Source organism: Rhinatrema bivittatum, chromosome 19, assembly GCF_901001135.1.
Source record: "Rhinatrema bivittatum chromosome 19, aRhiBiv1.1, whole genome shotgun sequence".
Taxonomy (NCBI): Eukaryota; Metazoa; Chordata; class Amphibia; order Gymnophiona; family Rhinatrematidae; genus Rhinatrema; species Rhinatrema bivittatum.
This window is the reverse complement of record NC_042633.1, coordinates 18221883-18240444: the sequence shown is the minus strand read 5'-3', so window position 1 is coordinate 18240444 and position 18562 is coordinate 18221883. Positions and strand designations below refer to the sequence as shown.

The window sequence follows — 18562 nt, the reverse complement described above, 5'->3', positions numbered from 1 at the left end:
ATCAAGCTAGGGTGAGAGAACATAGTACAAAATGTCATGTTTGTTAGACTTTCCTCACTCCAAATGATGTCAAATCTTCACCAAGGTGTACTGTGCTGTTCGTGTGTCTCATGCTACATGCGAAACTGGACCCTAAACCACCCCTAACACCTCACCTCGACCTATTAGGCGGCCCTCCTATGTGTAACCGGGCGCCTTTTAAAATCCATTCAACGCATGCTGGCTTGACATATTTGCGTATCTCCCGGTTTTGGCGCACGTCGGGCTTTTAACATTCACCTTTAAGCATGGACAACATATACATTCCCCCTTACCGTTCACTTTCCATGGGTTCTGTTATACTTACAGCTCACAGCCCAGCACGCTTGGGGGTGCCTGAAAGCTGACGATGGGATTAACGCTGCTGTAACGGATTGGAAAAACGCCCCCGATAACAATGTCGCCTGCCTTCTCAAACCCCGCAATATTCAGGGAAGGAGGGCTCACGCAGTCCGAGCCAGTGGTGTTGGAAACCGTAGCCATGAACAGGAGGAAGCATGTGGTGAAGAGAAACATCGTGGAACCAGAAATGACCCCGTCTCCCTGCGGTTTTAAGCATTCATGTGTGTGCAGCCTAGAAAGACAGAATGAGTCGTTACTGATGGCAAATGCAACGTTTCCGTGGGCAATGGTTCTCCAGTGTATCATGGCTCAGTTTTGTGATCCTGTATGAGTGTATCAACACCATCATGGTAACACACATGGGCATTTTGTGAGCACCTAGAGGAAGTTTGCGAATTAATAATTGAGCAAAATTAGATGCATGGCAGGTTCCATTTCTAGAAAAGCATTGGTCGATAGGAGAAGTATTTGTATTATTTTCATATAGGGAGGAAAGCGTAGCTTAATAATTAGAATAATGGCCTGCAAACTGGGGAAACCAGGGTTCAAATCTCTGCTTCTGTCACTGCCATGACCTTGCGCATGTTTATTAATAATTTATAAACCGCCTATCAACATTTCTAGGCAGTTTACATTAAAAAAAAAAAAATTCATCATCAAAGAAATAGAAATCATTTTGTTTTAGGTTTCCAGTTAGATTGCAAGCTTTTTGGGGAATGAACTTCTTATACCTGAAAAAGGTAAACCATCTTGAACAAAAACTGGAAAGGCAGTCTATAAAGGCACATTTTTACTTATTTCTATCTCTGGAGCACCTGGCTTTTCAGGGGATCGCTTCCAGAAAGCACTCACACATCTTGAGCTCTGGATTTTATTTTCTCTCTCTTCAGTAGATGAGTGTGTGAAAATAGGGGATTTTTAGACAAATGAGCAGATGCACAAGTTATGCTCTCCTGAGGTGCTTCTTTTCATGCATGTGACTTTTTCCTCAGAGGGCCGCATTTCTAGAGGGTCAAGGGATCCACTCTGGATCTTTATTTCAGCTTTCCGCTCACTCTGCATCTTCCCTAAGTCTTTAAAACCCGCACACTCTTCATCAGACAACTTCTGATTGATATCGAAGATGCTCATGAAAAGTTGACAGCTTGAACCATAGACCATCAATTCTGATCTGATGGATCACCCCCCATTGAGGGTGTCCTCTTTTAGCACAAGATGTCAGATCTATTCCTATATGAAGAAACACCCTCTAACGTGGCCAAGAATAGGGTATGTCTTTTACTCCAACGCATTTCTGTAAGGTAGGAAAGACCTCTCAATCTCTCCAACCCAACCCTTCCTCCTTTGGGTTTCCCCAATGTTTATGTTGTAGAAGGAAAGAACGGTACTAGGTTTCACCTACAGTGGCTATGAGCCATAAAGAACCGAAAATGTACTCTCAAGAAGAAAGAACGAAGGGATGTGAAATATCTGGCTTCTGTACAGTACAAGAATGTAGCATTTTCCATAGAAGGATCATGACATGAAAGAAAGAGGTAGAAAGAGTTAATGGATGCCTGGAACAGCCAACCGGCAGAGATGGTAGCAACCAAAACAGTGACAGAATTCAAGGCTCACTGAAACAGACACAGAGAGGGTCGAGGATGGTAAGGGCAAGAAAAGGGAAAGTGACCAGAAATCAAATAGAATATGCGGAGACATAGGCAGGGCCGACTTGGTAGAAGTGCTCTTTCATTACCAACAATCTGTATCTTAACTATGTGTTTTTATGCAGTTCCCCCCATACCTTTTTGGATGCTTATCCAGAACATTCTTCCATGTTTAGCACTGAATTGTGTCTGAGAATCAGGCTTAATCTGTTCATATTTGGCGCCAAGGGTTTAGGAGTCCGACTTTAGAGCAAAGCAAGTCCTGAAAGGTCCGACAAGCACCTGAAGACCTGGTGCTCTTGATCTCATTGATGGACCATTGCTCGGTCCGCACCAGTCACAAGTAGATACAAGTTGCTCTTTCAGTATAATCAGCAAAGTGATGGTGGTAATATTACATCTACATTAGGTTTTCAGTTCATATGAAGTGTTAATTTCCTATGTCAGTTCTTCATAAAAGTCTGCCATGCCAGGTTTTCATCTCCATGTGCAGTTACAGTGATGCACCAGATGATCCTACAGCTCACTTTTAAGCATATATACGCAGCCTCCGGTATTTGTCACTTCTCACTAGACTGTTCTCCCCTTGGTGCTTTTAAAGGCAGAATCTCTAGGGATTGTAGGTGGTGTGAAAAAGGAAGGTAAACACCAAGGAAAGTTAACACATTTGCAAATTAAAGCAATAATGGAGTTAACTCTGTAGAACTCGATGGAACAGGGGACAATTGAGGGATAATAGTCCTATAAAAGAAGATGGAGAAGGGAATCAGCACCTCCGGGAACCGATTCACTCTTTGCCACTCAATTCCTGTGTGACCTTGGGCAAGACAATTATAAGAGCAAATTTCAAACTTTGCAGGCACCTCCAAGCTCATTTTTCCAAAGGGATGCTCCCCAAGAAGTGTCCCTTTGAAAATTCAGAGCCAGCAAGGACCGTGGCTGCTTTTATTCCCATGTACTGTGCATTTGCATTACAGCAGACACAGTACATGGGGTAGAGTATGCCTGGGGCTTTCAAACAGAAATCTATGTGTATACTTTACAACACCTCTTTTTGTGGTGGCAAAAAATGTAGGATGCATATTTTATTTTATGTATTTTATAGAACCTTCATCCCGCCTTTCCAAACATGTAAGTCCAAGGCAGATTCACTCTTATGTGATTTTTCCCCCCCTATTATTGCTATTTTATGTTACCGGCTGTGGGGGTGGGAGGGAGGGGATGGGGAATTGGCTTACCAAAATCATTTTAACTACGAGTGTTTGTTCATTGGTAACCAGTGTGACACCAGTTCAGTTCATTTTATCGTGTAATGATAATGTTACCATTATGAACCGAATTTGTTTTTAATGCCAATAAAAAATGTTTAAACACACACACACACACACAAAAAAGAAAACTAAACAATATATACAGTGTAAAATTACAATATGGACTTGACTGGTGGGGACAGATTGATGGAGATTACAGTGACTGTAGAGGACATGCGGTGGGGCCCGGGGAATGATAGGAGGGGGTAGTTCGTGGTTATGGAATGTAGAGGATATGGAGTAAAGAATGATAGGGGAGGAAGGGTGGTGGTTATTACTGTGGATGTAGAAGACGTGAGGTGAGAACTGGTAGGAGGGGGTATTTTGATGGCTTTTTACCGAGGGTGTAGAGAACACATAGGGTGAGAAATGATAGGAGAGTGATGGTTATTAGTGTGGGTGTAGAGGTCATGGGGAATGACAGGCGGAAACAGGGTGTGGAGGTTACGAGGTAAAAATGGCAGGAAGAGCTGGTTGCTGCTTATCGCTGTTGGAGTAGAGGACATGGGGTGAGGAAAGACAGGAGGAAGTAGGTTGATGGTTATGACCAAGGGGGGGGGGGGGGGGGGGTCAAGGACACAGAATAAGGAATGAGAGGAAGGGGATGGTTGACGTTTATTTGACTTACACTAAATGCAACAGTTTCTGCTGCTTTCTGAATAAGCAAACGATTCTTTTCCGTATTTCCAGTGCTTTCATGGCTTAGGCTGCACAAAGTATCAAGAATCTTTCAGACGGATGTAGTTTTTACAGAACTCGAAACCTCCCTGCATCCTCCCCTCCCCGTTGAGAGCCATCGACAAGTCGGGAGAACGTGGATGGCTTTTCCTACTGCACGGAGTCCCCTGGCTTTATGAAACTGACTTTTCGGAATGGTATAATTGTGTTTAATCATAATCTTTAATTGTGATGATTCCTTGTGGGAGGGCTCGGGCTCTTTAAACACCACAGTTCCCTGACATCTCCAAGGAGAAAAAAAGATTTATTCTTGCATCATGCAGCAGAGTGGGAGCAGAGATTCAATTATTTATTAACTCTTTCTTGCTTAGAAATCACTAATTTTGGATTAGTGCAGTGCATAAGAACTGCTTCCTGTTGGCTAGCTCTTCCTACCCATATTAACAAGTTAAATTGTTACATTTTACTGCAACGGTTCTCCCTGCATCTCTTAGCAGCCAGAAACTATTAGGATAGTTTGAAAAAAAAAAAATACAAGAAATATGTTTTAAATTTAACTGAAACCCTAGCTATTCCTGTAAGCGATGGTAAGAAAAAAAAAAAAGTCCCAACATTCCTGTCAGGAAGTTACATTTAAATTCATTTCAAGCAGAAGCGCAAAAAATGGAATTTGCATATTTTACAAGTGTGGAACTCAGACACAGTGGATCGCGACAATTAAAATAATAAAAGCAGTCTTGTAATACGGACAAAATTTAAAAAACTAAAACAAAAACATTACATATATTATAAAATATCGCATAGAGCCCAATGAAATCAAGATCATTAACGTCAAAATGCCAGCACAAACAAAGCACCCTCTCCAAAATAAATTATTAAGCAAAAAATACATCCTAGCTCTTAATCAAACTGTTAACAACAGCAAATCATAAGAACATAAGAACATAAGAAAATGCCATACTGGGTCAGACCAGCATCCTGTTTCCAACAGTGGCCAATCCAGGCTATAAGTACCTGGCAAGTACCCAAAAACTAAGTCTATTCCATGTTACCATTGCTAATGGCAGTGGCTATTCTCTAAGTGAACTTAATAGCAGGTAATGGACTTCTCCTCCAAGAACTTATCCAATCCTTTTTTAAACACAGTTATACTAACTGCACTAACCACATTCTCTGGCAACAAATTCCAGAGTTTAATTGTGCATTGAGTGAGAGAGAACTTTCTCCGATTAGTTTTAAATGTGCCCCATGCTAACTTCATGGAATGCCCCCTAGCCTTTCTATTATCCGAAAGAGTAAATAACCGATTCACATCTACCCGTTCTAGACCTCTCATGATTTTAAACACCTCTATCATATCCCCCCTCAGCCGTCTCTTCTCCAAGCTGAAAAGTCCTAACCTCTTCAGTCTTTCCTCATAGGGGAGCTGTTCCATCCCCTTTATCATTTTGGTTGCCCTTCTCTGTACCTTCTCCATCGCAATTATATCTTTTTTGAGATGCGGCGACCAGAATTGTACACAGTATTCAAGGTGCAGTCTCACCATGGAGCGATACAGAGGCATTATGACATTTTCCGTTTTATTCACCATTCCCTTTCTAATAATTCCCAACATTATGTTTGCTTTTTTGACTGCTGCAGCACACTGTACCGACGATTTCAATGTGTTATCCATTATGACGCCTAGATCTCTTTCTTGAGTTGTTGCACCTAATATGGAACCCAACATTGTGTAATTATAGCAAGGGTTATTTTTCCCGATATGCATCACCTTGCACTTATCCACATTAAATTTCATCTGCCATTTGGATGCCCAATTTTCCAGTCTCACAAGGTCTTCCTGCAATTTATAACAATCTGCTTGTGATTTAACTACTCTGAACAATTTTGTGTCATCTGCAATCCTTCTGCTTTCTTTCCTAATGGTCCTGGACCTCCCTGTTCCAATGATTCTTTTTGCATTTGACCAAAAAGCCAGACCTGATATTCTAAGAAAAGCTGAACACTTACATTTAGGCCTCTAAATTAGTTCCCTAAATTGGGCACCAATTTTCCGACAAACAGGCCAATACAGTAAGGAGCGGTGGGAAGAGCTGCGTTAGTGCCGGGCGCACCCGCGGTTGCCGCACGCACAGTCCAGCTCACCTACCACTCGATCCTGTATGTAAATAGCTTGCAAATGCAAGCTGCGTCCAAGAAGCGTCCGTGAAGCATTAGGCCCGCGCAACCCATTTTACTGTATAGAGCGCTATACAGTATCCTGGGTGCGCTGGCCTAACGCTTCACGGACACGCTGGTATCTGTCATTTCAAATGTCATTTCAAATGACAAGTACCAGGAAGTGGACGGTTCTCCTACGCTCGGGATTGCCAGTTCTCTCTCCCCTCCTCCCGAAGCAAGGCGCAGGGAGGGGGGGAGAGAGGACTGGTGAAACGATGTGTAAAGCAACGAAGCGACTTACTTTTCTTGTAGCCCTCCTCCGGACAGGGACGGTAACTTTCAAAGCCACATGGGGGCACACGTGGGCACCCCGTTCATTGTCCCATGGCTCTTTTAGAACATATGCGCGTATATGCACGCATATTGTAAAATAGCCTGCACGCGTGCGCAAGTGTGCTCAGTCTTGAATGGACGTACGCAAATCCCACGTCTACTGCGTAAATGGGGAACGTTTACAAGGGACACGCGCCAATGCCGTCGCTAGTTTTCCCCAGGTCATTTCCAGCTCACCCGGGGGATAGGACTTCTAAATCCCCCTAGTTCAACAGCCTTCCTTCCCCTCTTTTGGCCCCGCCCCCCTCAAAGCCCAGCGGACGCGCCTAGATGCTTTTGTTTTATGACTTACACGCCATCCATAGCAGTAGTAAAGGTGCGCAGCCGGGGACCCCGGCGCGCACCTGTTCACGTAAGCATTTATGAGCACACTTCTTGGCCAGGACTGGACACGCCCCATCCCTTTCTGTGCACGTAGAGGCTTGGACGCGTGTACCCTGGTGGTCTTTAAAATCCGCTTAGCGCACGCCGGCCCAGCGTGTGTGTGTATCTTTCTAATTGATACACGCGTCGGACTGTATGTTTTCAGCTGAAAATTCACAGAAATTTACGGACCCAAAAACCTAAATTCAGGCCTGCTATCATTTGCCTACATTTAGGCTGCGGGTAATGTCCCACCTGTCTCAAATGTACATCGGTGAAACCATTATTGAAAAAGCCTTTACATGATTACTGCAAACTATAGGCCCATATCATCATTACTATTTCTGTCTAAATGTCTTGAAGCTGTGGTTCTGAAACAGCAGAGTCTCTTGATGACCATACTTTATTACACTATTATCAGTTTGGTTTTTGAAAGTTTGATAACACTGAGGGTTTTACATCTTTCAACACTCAATGTTATTTGGAGAGGCTTTGATCGGGTGATTGATCACCTTAGACATCTCGGCAGCATTTGATATTATGTCAACAAGATGTGATCTATATCTAATTGTTCTTGGAATAAAAGGTACTGTATCATTGTGGCTCCTTTCTGACTGAAAGGAAATTTCAGCTGCGGCAAGGTTTCCCAGTCTCGCAGTGGGTTGGAATGGAAACAGGGATGCACTGTCAGTCACATTATTTAATATTTATTTAGCCTTGTTAGGTGGCACTAGTAAACACTGAATACCAATAGCCAGTAGGAGAAAAATAAATCTTTAGTTATATTATAAGATATTTTATACAGCTTACTAAACAATGCAGAGCAAACCTTCAGCTCAGAGTTCCCAAGCCTTTCCAGTCAGTTAAATGTCACCTCCCGTAGGGACCCAACCGCTGGGACTTAGGTGGACCTAGGGAGGTCAGGGCAACGGTGCAAAGGCCAACTGGAGCTTCGCCCTGGAAGCCCGCGGTCCCCCCAGGAGGAGCCCATAGGGCCCCGGGCCGCTGGGTCTGGAGAAAGGCAACAGAGTAGTCAGGCAATGCAGAGGTCCGGGTCTGGAGAGAGGCAACGGAGGAGTCAAGCAATGCAGAGGTCCGGGTCTGGAGAGAGGCAACGGAGGAGTCAAGCAATGCAGAGGTCCGGGTCTGGAGAGAGGCAACGGAGGAGTCAAGCAATGCAGAGGTCCGGGTCTGGAGAGAGGCAACGGAGGAGTCAAGCAATGCAGAGGGCCGGGTCTGGAGAGAGGCAACGGAGGAGTCAAGCAATGCAGAGGTCCGGGTCTGGAGAGAGGCAACGGAGGAGTCAAGCAATGCAGAGGTCCGGGTCTGGAGAGAGGCAACGACGTGGTCAGGCAAAGCAGAGTCAAAGTCCATGTAGTCAATCCAAGCAAGGGTGAATAGTAGAGACGCAGGAACGAGGAAACCAGGAACAGGGAACACTTGAGGAACAGGAACACTGGAACGAGGGGAGAACCCTGAGGAGGCAACGAGTACTCGACCAGCGAGGAGACCTGTTGCAAAGGCAAAGCTAGGGAGCGGAGCCCGGGCTTATGTACCGGTGCTCCGTTGACGTCATCATCCGGGGGCTGCGGCCTGGTTCCCGCCGCAGGCCCTTCTTTAAGAGCTATTACATCAATCATTTGGAAATAGTTTATGAGTCAAGATGGCATCTGAATAGAAATTAGCCCCACCCTCAGATATTCACTCCTTATTGTAGAAAATGATGAACTGAGAGAACATTTCTGAATCTTATTTCAATTTAGGATTTGTTTGGTGAAACAATTTTTTTTTTATAAATCATTGTTCAATATTAAATTAGGCTTAATTATGATCTAAATGTTATTAACCTGATTGAAACTGTCTCTGATATATAGTATGATTATTGCCAACCTAAATATTTACTTATGAATTAATATAGATTTGAACCTGATTGAATTCATACTTCTGAGGGAACTAAATTGATTGTAACCATAGAAAAAACTGAATAGAAAAAGTGTTTTATTCTGGCCAGAAGTACTTTAAATTAAGAAAGTTAATATGCACCCATTAGAAATTATTTGTTATCCTTTGCAAACAACAATTTATTTTGATTAACTTCATTTTACAAAGCGCTAATTTGAATTATTTTGGAGACATCTTAACAGATTCATATGGTATTGCCAAAGCTTCAAATCAGTCCTGATGCTTTCCTAATCTGAATCCACTTCCAAGCTAAAATCCAAGAACCTCACTGCTGGGATAGACCCTGTCAAGTTTGGCTCCTGGATCCAAATGCTTGTCTGTGAGAATCCAGATGAAGTTGCCCAACATTGGACTTTAATATAAACTGTTTAATATATTTTTGAAAGACATTGTTATGATGATTGTTTTTCTCTTCAAATCCTGAAGAACTGCACAGAGAGTACAAGAGGGACCACTGAGGAAGTCAAAGTCTGTTCAATGTAGTGCAATATAGTGCAATTTAGCTAACAATGTTCCTTCCTGATTTAATCATAGCAAGCATATGCTTTACTTATGGACTTGGCCATTTCCCCCTTATGTTCCCTTATCAGTACCTCAGACCATAGCATTTGGTTGTTGTCTGAATCCAGTTCCCCTTTTCCCTTGCTGAAGTGGGGAGAAATGTTACAATTGCATTAAAAGCATCAGGGCACGTTAGTTAAGGACATTTCAATTGTTGCACCTCCTGATTATTTTTAACTTAGGCAAAGTAAACTTTCATCTTAACAGTCATCCAGAGAGTCCTACCTGGTTTGTACGTGTGCCTGACCCAAAGAGCAAGGGTTACACACACACCTATTGGATACTACACAATCCTTCCTGATCCAAGAAGGTTTTTGTTCACTCCCACAGAAAAGACCTATCCCCTGGGAGAAGAATGTTGGGTAAGAGACGGAGGAACTAGCCATGGTTAATAAATTATTTTATGGCCCTTTGGAATTGGACAGATTCCCCGGGAAAGGGTTACATAAAATGGCGCCCAACATGGGGCTCAAGGGAGGAATTGTGTGTTACCGGTGCAACTGTATTGTCATTCTGCATGTTACAAAGCACAACTGTGTAAAGTACAAACACAGCTGTGTTTCCCACCTTGGGGGAGCGGTGGAAACAAGAAAGAGTGCACCAGAATGGGGGAAGCCAGGTAAAGCATGCGCGTGACATCACCAGCGTTCGTGATGGGTATCCAGTAGCAGCCCACAAAACTGGCGGCATGCAGCTGACACACGGACTAGCCCAAAGAGTGGTGTGTGAAAGCAGCAGAGGTGTGCAAAATCGGATTCCAGCAACTCCGTTCGACATCACTAGCTGATTCGAAAGACTGAATGGCTGAGCAACACAGTACGTTCCAGCCCATGAAGGGAGATGGCAGCCCGCTGTCTCACACAGAAGAAGAGGTTCTATGACCTTTGGGTCCAATTTTTCCAGTTCCACCGGAGTGAGTACAAGCATCTCACAGGCGGGAGCAATGGGGACAGTATGGGAGACACACATGCGACCACGATTCTTTCAATACTGAGGCCGGCTACAGTTATTGCTGGGGGGGATGCACCGCATCCATGATTGCTGAGTGCACTGAGTGTCATGCAGGACAGAGAGTGCTACTGACTACCTTAAAATGTTACTGGTGCAATGTAGCCTTTTTTTAAGAGGTGAGATAAGATCCCTGTGGGTCCTGAGCTGCTGTTGTGGGACCGCAATTGCTTAGTGCCTTGGAGCAGGTTGCTCAGAGTGCCCTTGCAGGACAGCCATCCCACATCAAGTTGGAAGAGAGCAGAAGCAGTAGCGGAGCTGAGAACAAAGGAGCGACCTGGCGGGAAAACCTCACTGAAACCTGTAAGCTCTTCTGCCAGCAGTGGAGAGCCGGCTGACCTCCCGAAACTGCTGGCCTTCAAATTTGAGGGAAGCCCTGATGTGGTGGTAGAGCTGGTTATCACCAAATCAACTCCTGTACCCACTGCTGGACCAGAGTCACCCCTTTCTTGGGCCAAACAGGTTGGTGTGCAAGCTGCTACTGTGACCAATGGAGAAACAAGCTGGGGTATGACACCAATAGGCTGAGGACGTGGTTTACTCTTAAAGGCAATGGCAGCCGCTAGACCACTCGGGCTCCTGAAGAGCTTCTCCGTAGAGCCTCTACCACCAGCAGAGCTGCAGAGCTGTTGGGTCATGGAAGATCTCCTGACGAGTACTCCAGTAGCTCCAGATCATCAAAGAGACCCCGTTGACTTGCTAGTAGGAGCAGTAGGAGCAGAAGAGAAAGCAGCCTGGCAATAAGCCCCACCTGGGCTATCAAATATTTAATCGTAGTAACCCCATAATGCAATTTGCTGGTGAAAGGATACGGAACCTACCAAGAGCTCTGCTGCAGGGCCATGGGCATGACACCCACCATGATCAGCTCTGGAGTATCCTCTGCAGGGGAGTCTATACCCCTGAGTGACTCTCTTTCTCCACTGCCAAGCCTTCCAGAGAAGAATAGCTCATATGCTGGCAATGACTTGTCCGGGATCCCTGAGTCACTAATGGAAGAAAAATGATTGGACCAGAGTCTTCCACTTGAAATAATAATCAGTGGTGGGTGGAATCCAGCACAGCACCTGATCCCAAGGGACTATACAAAGGGGTAGATTTTAAAAAGGGTGCGTGCGGGCATACATGTGCGCGCGCTACCTGGCGAGCTCACATGTACGCCCGATTTTATAACTTGCGCGCACAGGTGCGCGCAATTGTGCACCTGGTGCATGCCGAGCCGCGCTGCATTCCTCCATCGCCCTTCCCCCTAACCTAACCTTCCCCCCCTTCCCCTAACCTTCCCCCCCCCAGCCCTACTCTAACCCCCCCACCCCCAAAATCTTTATTTTACCTTTTGCGCCTGCCGGCAGCCTGCCAGCACACAATCCCGTGACACAGCGGCAAATGACCGCTGTGTCAGAGGCCTCTGGCCCCGCCCCTCCCCTTTCTGCAAGCCCCGGGACTTACACGCGTCCCGGGGCTTTACGCCCGTCGCTGGGCCTTTTTAAAATAGGCCCGGCGCGCGTAACCTTTTTAAAATCCGGCCCAAAGTGTCTCAAATTGAAAGCTTTGTTTGGGCTGCACTACCCTTATGCCCCCATCCACGTGATGAGCTTTGTGGAGGACCCAAGGGATATCTGGGCAGCTGAATACGCTGATAAATGTATTACGAGGGGATCTGCTGACCCGGAATACCGAACATCTCATCCAGACTCCCCTCAAAAGCTGGACAAGAAGATGGCTGAAATGGAGCTTGGCAGAAATATCCTCGAACATGCAGTGGTTTACAAGAAAAGGAATGGTGAACAAGTAAAATATAACATAGACTGCCTTCCACCAAATGGAAAGGTAGTAAAAAAGTTGGATCCTCTCTAGTATGAGCCTGCTCCAGTAAATCACGTCCAGCGGAGAGAGAAATCCCCAAAGTTATCTTGAATGGCAGGGACTTTTCCAGAAGTAATCCAGCAACCAGAAGACAACTAGCCTGGATATTTCTCTTTTTGTTGTTTGTCTATGCTTCCTTTACAGACCCCAGTTCCAGTTAGGCCTGGAAGGCCGAAGAGTTGCAATTGTTAAAAGAATTGTTAACTTATCCTCCATGGAAGGGATGGACTTGCTATTTTGAGGATCTCTACTGGCAAGTGGATGACCTGGCCAGTCAAGGGGCCATTGAAGACCAGAAGACTCTGGGAAGTTATCCTTCGGGGGAAGGGTTTTCTCCGGTATTGTATCATTTATGAAATGTTGACAAAGGAAATCTTTGTTGTTTTGAAAAAAGAAATTGTTTGGCTGAAGGCAAAGCTAATGTTGCAATTTCAAAGTATCTGTTTGAAGAAAAATGTCCATAATTCTTTCTAGAAAATGTATAAAATTCAAAAACTTGGAAAAAAAAAAGTTGTGTTCCTTGATTTATTTTTATCTAATCAATTGGGAATCCTCACCAGGATGTCTTGCCAATATTTACTGACTTAACGTTTTCTTCCAGGTTCCAGTTCTGCCCTGTGTACCTGTTATGCAGGTTTTTTTCCCCTTTTGCAGGCCATGTGAAAGGGGATGGAGAATGCTGGTGCGCTGTGTAAGGGCATGGACGACCTAGTGTTCCCATTGCTGGTTTTGCATGCCGCTTAGTATCCAGAAAGGTGAAAATGTAACATAAAGTGTATTGGGATGCAGCATTCCCCCCAGGAAACGTATGGTGGATTCTTTTCACCCAGCCCAAGAAGCGGTTGCAGTGACCGCGCAGAAAGAAAGAGAAGGGTTTTGATAACAAACTGAGCTTTTACTCCCAAGCTGTTTTCCTGCCACCCTCCCTTGCCCTGAGCTGGAAGCTGGAAGGACTGCTTTTAGGAGAAAGCCTTTCCTGCCGGAAGGCTGCATCTGCATTGTGAAGAGGAATTGGAAGGAGAAGAAAGAAGAAGACTATCCTCTGGGACCCAGGACACTGCCAGGCTGGAGTACGGGATACCCCCAGCCCACCTGGGACACGTATCGTTCCCTGACATGGGGGATAAGCCCCTGCCTGGAGGGACCCATCCACAGAGTAAAAGATCAATTAAATCCTGGCTCATGTAAATCTGAGGACCCTGGATGTAACTGGACATTTTATTCCTTGCACCTCTTCGTTATTTCCAACCCAAGCCAAGTAAACTTTAATTTGAGCATCCATCCAGAGAGTCCTGCCTGATTTGTACGTGTGCCTGTCCCGAAGAGCAAGGGTAACACACACCTATGGGATACTACACAACCCTGCCTGTGCCAAGAAGGGTTTCCTTCTCCCCCACAGAAAGGACCCACCCCTTGGGAAAAGAATGTGGGGCAAGAGACTCAGGATCGAAAGTCTCCCTTTTTTTTTAACTCTCAAGTGAAATCAGTTACGCCAAAATCAGAGCAGGGACTCTGAAGCACGTAGCTTTACAGGCTTAAGGCACCCTGTTTGTGCAGAGTTTATTTATTTATTGATTGATAGATTGATTGATTTTGTATCCCGTCGTTTGGAGGAACCATCACAATGGTTTACAAAAGTAAAGAGAGCAATAATAATTACATAAATATATAAAACAACTGTAAAGTATAAATAAATAAAATAAAAATACAAAAGATAATGGGGTAGATTTTCAAAGGGTTGCGCGCGTAAGATGTGCAAGCCCCGGGACGCGCATATGTCCCGGGGCTTCGAAAAATGGGCGGTTCTGGGGCGGGGCCACGGTCCGGGGGCGTAGCTGCAGTCCAGGGGTGGTCCGGGGGCATGGCCGAGTGCCCTGACACAGCGGCTTGTGTCGGGGCCTGGCCAGCCAGCGCGCGCAAGTTATGCCTGCCTTGGGCAGGCGTAACTTTCTCAACAAAGGTAGGGGGGGATTTAGTTAGGGCTAGGGCTAGGATTTCGGAGCGGCCTCGGAGGGAACGGAGGCAGGCTGCTCGGTTCGGCGCACGCAGGTTGCACAATTGTGCACCCCCCTGCGCGCGCATGTTATAAAATCGGACGTAGATTTTTTTCGCGCCGGGTTGCCCGCGCGTATGTTTTAAGATCTGCCCCAATAATAATATAGATAAGATACAAATCAGATAAATCAAGAACTAAAAAAACGGAAGCATTAAAATCAGAGGGATCAATAACAATTAGAAAAATTGATTATATGAATTAGAGAGAAGCAGCTATTTTAATAAGGTTGACGGTTACGTTGTTTATTCTGATTCTGTATATGCCTTGTTAAAAAGCCAGGTCTTTAGGTCTTTTTTAAACCGTTTAAAATCAACTTGTAAACGGAGTTCTAATGGGAAGGAATTCCACAATGTAGGCCCTGCAGTCGAGATGGCTCTAGTCCTAACCTGAGTCATGTGGGCTGAATGAATAGAAGGTACAGTAAGCAGTCCCTTATTAGCAGATCTTAGGTTGCGTTGTGGTGTGTGGAGTCGGAGGGATGTGTTCAGCCAGTCAGTTTGTTCTTCATATATGATTTTATGTATAATGCATAGAATTTTATAATCTATGCAGAACTTCACAGGTAGCCAGTGTAAAGATATTAATACAGGTGTGATATGATCACATTTCTTGGTACCTGTTAAAATCCTGGCTACTGTGTTTTGAAGTATTTGTAAGGGACGTATCATGGATAGTGGAAGACCGAGTAGAGGTGAATTGCAATAGTCAATGATAGCAAATGCCAATAGTTGCAGAACTGTTCTAAAATTGGATTGATTTAAGAGGGGTTATAGTCGTCTGAGTGTTAATAGTTTATAATATCCTTCTTTTAATTTAGTAGAAATATGATTCTTGAAGTTGAGTTCTCTGTCAATAATTATGCCTAAATCACGAGTATGTGTCACAATTTTTATTTCTTTTAACTTATCTTCTAATTTTAATATGGGAATGTCGTTGTACGATGGTCTCCTGTCTAGCATGATAAGGTTTTGTTAATATTGAGCATGAGTTTCATGTACGAATTCCTGAGACACAGTCTAGTGGCTGAAGTTACTCCACAAACAAAAAAACAGCCAAAAAAAGGCAAAATCCGGGCTCTAACCAAGCGCTAGCTAGATTTGAGCTCCCCTATCCCTAACACTCCATTAGCTGGGCACAGCTGCAGCTTTGTATAGGTAGCTCCTTAGCGGGGAAACCCTACTGTCCCCTAAATCTCACATTTTCAGGTTCTCACCAGGATAGCACAGCCCTCTGAGTGTCCAGGATCCCCTGCGGGGGGTGGAGCTCGGCTTCAAGGCCCTTTTGCATGATTCGCACTCCAGTCCCTCCTCACACACCCTGCAAGCAGCACTGATGATCCCCTTCACGTAAACCGCAGCAATAATCAGGCTAGAAACTGTGTGGGGTTCCAACTCCATTTTACTGAGGGGTTGCAAAAGTGAACTGATCTTTACAGACTCAAAAATGAAAACAGTTCAGCTGACAGTCACAACCTGGGATGCAATACATTTGTGACCTTCTTTCTCCAACAACCAATATGTCGTATTATTTATTTATTTTTCTGATGCAGACATAAAAATGATAAAAAAAAAAAAAAAGATAAGAACTAATAATTACAATAAAAGCAAGAACGTACAACACACACCCCTCTCCTCTGGTGCTTCTCCCTGAGTTTACACAGAGCTCTTTTTATTTAGTTTCTGATTTATATTCTGCTTTTCAGGCACTTCATAGTGGATTAGATTCAAGTTGTGTGCATATTTCTATGTCCCCAGTGGCCTCACAATCTACGTCTTAGACCGTACCTCACCCCTGTTAATGGATTGGAGTCCGTTCTTCCTTGATGATTCCTCTTCTTCTTCCAGTCCTTTCAGAAGGAATGGGATTCTCTCCTCAACCCAGCAACCACTGAGCTCCCTCGGCCACCAGGGTATTCAGTAATGCAAAAGATATAAACCCAAGAAGAGGTAGGAAGGGTGGAAAAAGAATGTTCTCCTCTAGCAACCAAATCAGTTACCAAAAAAAAACATAGAGAAAAACACTACAGGGAACCAGAACTCTGTCTCCCAGTCTCTTGTTAGATACACCCCAGTCCTAACCCTGGAAAATAATCCAAGTGATATAGCATGGTAGGGATGTGAATCGTTTTTTGACGATTTAAAATATCGTCCGATATATTTTAAATCGTCAAAAATCGTTAGAGGCGATATTTAATAGGAATTCCCCCGATTTATCATAAAAAATCGTAAATCGGGGGAAGGGGGAGGGGAAGGGGGAGGGCGGGAAAACCGGCACACTAAAACATCCCTAAAACCCACCCCGACCCTTTAAAATAAATCCCCCACCCTCCCGAACCCCCCCAAAATGTCTTAAATTACCTGGGGTCCAGTGGGGGGGTCCCATTGTGATCTTCCACTCTCGGTACCTTTGCCCTGTCATATGACAGGGCAAAGGTAGCGCCGGCGCCATTTCTATCAACGCACCCGTTGCCCGAGAGTAGAAGCTCACAACGGGACGCCCCCCCCACTGGACCCCAGGTAATATAAGACATTTTGGGGGGGGGGGTTCGGGAGGGTGGGGGATTTATTTTAAAGAGTCGGGGTGGGTTTTAGGGATGTTTTAGTGTGCCGGTTTTCCCGCCCTCCCCCGATTTACAATTTACACAATATTTAAAAAAACAAAACCGCGACGATCCGATTCCCTCCCCCCCCCAGCCGAAATCGATCGTTAAGACGATCGATCATACGATTCACATCTCTGTGGGATATGCTACCTCTTAAAAGGGTTAACATGAGCTTTCTATTGAAAAGCCAAACTGAAAGCCACACCCTAAGATGGTGGCAGGGCTTTCTAAAGGCTGGGAACACACCATCTGCTTCTGCTCCATGGGGGAGCAAAACCCAAACCTCCAGCTAGCTAAGCTCCCTGTACTGCCCAGAATTTTGGTTCTGTCCTTCTGGTAAGGAAACCAAAGGATCTTCGTGCATAGCCTGAGTCTGTATATTTTTTTTTTCGTCTTTTGCTTCCTGCTGCAACTTTTAAAACAGAGTATAGGGGTTCTGGCAAACTGTAAGGTGACTACCACCTTGGAAATATTAAACACCCCTCCCACAGAAAGGTCCAGTTCGGGTCGGAATCTATGAAGCCCAGTTGCTTGGTTTGACGTGTGCCTCAAGAGCAAAGCCTTCAGCCTCCCTGCCCAGCCCTCCACCAATTCAAAGCCAGCCATGGCGAGTTTTGGTCCTGTCAGAGTGAGAAGACAAACCCAGATGTGATTAGTGGTGAAGGGGAGCTCGGCCCTTAATCCTTTGTCTACACTGAGCATTGTCTTTTCTGTTCTTGGAAGAGGAAAGACTGCTAGGCTTGTGAAGCTGTTACAGAGATGCTAAAGAGAGTCAGCAGGAAATTCTCTGCAACTATTCAGAAGATTTTTCCAGTTCCATATGCTGGATACCAGAGATCTGCTGATACCAATACAGAGAAAGTCCTAGGGTTGGGAGAAGCTCTAAAGAGAACACTATGGAGGAAATGGTTCCCCAATCCAATAGATTTCTTTGAGTGTGTAACAAGTGACTGTATTAGAAATTTGATTTCTGTATGGATTGCACTAGACAAAAGTGTACCCATCTGCTAAATTATTCATTTACACCAACTGTTCCAAAAAACTTGGTTTCCTTTGAAACAACCCTAGCCTTGTGTAATCATGTTTTTTTTTGCACTGGGAAATACCAGAAGACAATCCACAGGCCTAAGTGCCTTGAAAAACATTTTTCTTTCCCCCCCTATTAGGATACAATCCAGGGAGCATGGAGTGTTTAGTTGCCTCACCATTCCAAACAGTGCTCCTCTGTGCTACTAGCCAGTGGCCCAAGAATATGCACTAAAGGTGAGTTGAGAGAAGGTAAGAGATCCAAGTCAGGTTGGTGTTCCAAAATCCAAGTGAAAATAGAGTATCAAGGAGAATATGGCAATCAATGGTGCTTAAGGTAACACATACTCTAGGTCAAGGAGGATAAAGATTGAGCAAACGGCCTTGGCGAGGAAGAGATCACTGGAGACTCTGGCAATCACTGTCTCCATGGAAAGTGGAAAGCAGAAATTGGCCATTTGTTGACTAATAATGATAACTCAGAGAAGAGCCTATGACCATATTTATGGAAGAACGTAGTCCAGATTATTTGAAACAGAAGAGTAAT

The 18562-nt window shown here is 44.7% G+C and overlaps 1 protein-coding gene across 1 annotated transcript in view; it reads right to left on the bottom strand.

Moving 5' to 3' along the window:
- LOC115080281 (extracellular calcium-sensing receptor-like) overlaps window positions 1-555 on the bottom strand; it is a 29800-nt gene extending 29245 nt beyond the window's left edge. The window contains exon 1 of the mRNA XM_029584432.1: window positions 347-555. Within this exon, the coding sequence (XP_029440292.1) occupies window positions 347-555 (209 nt within the window). The remainder of the gene's footprint in view (window positions 1-346) is intronic.
- Window positions 556-18562: the final 18007 nt, after the last annotated feature.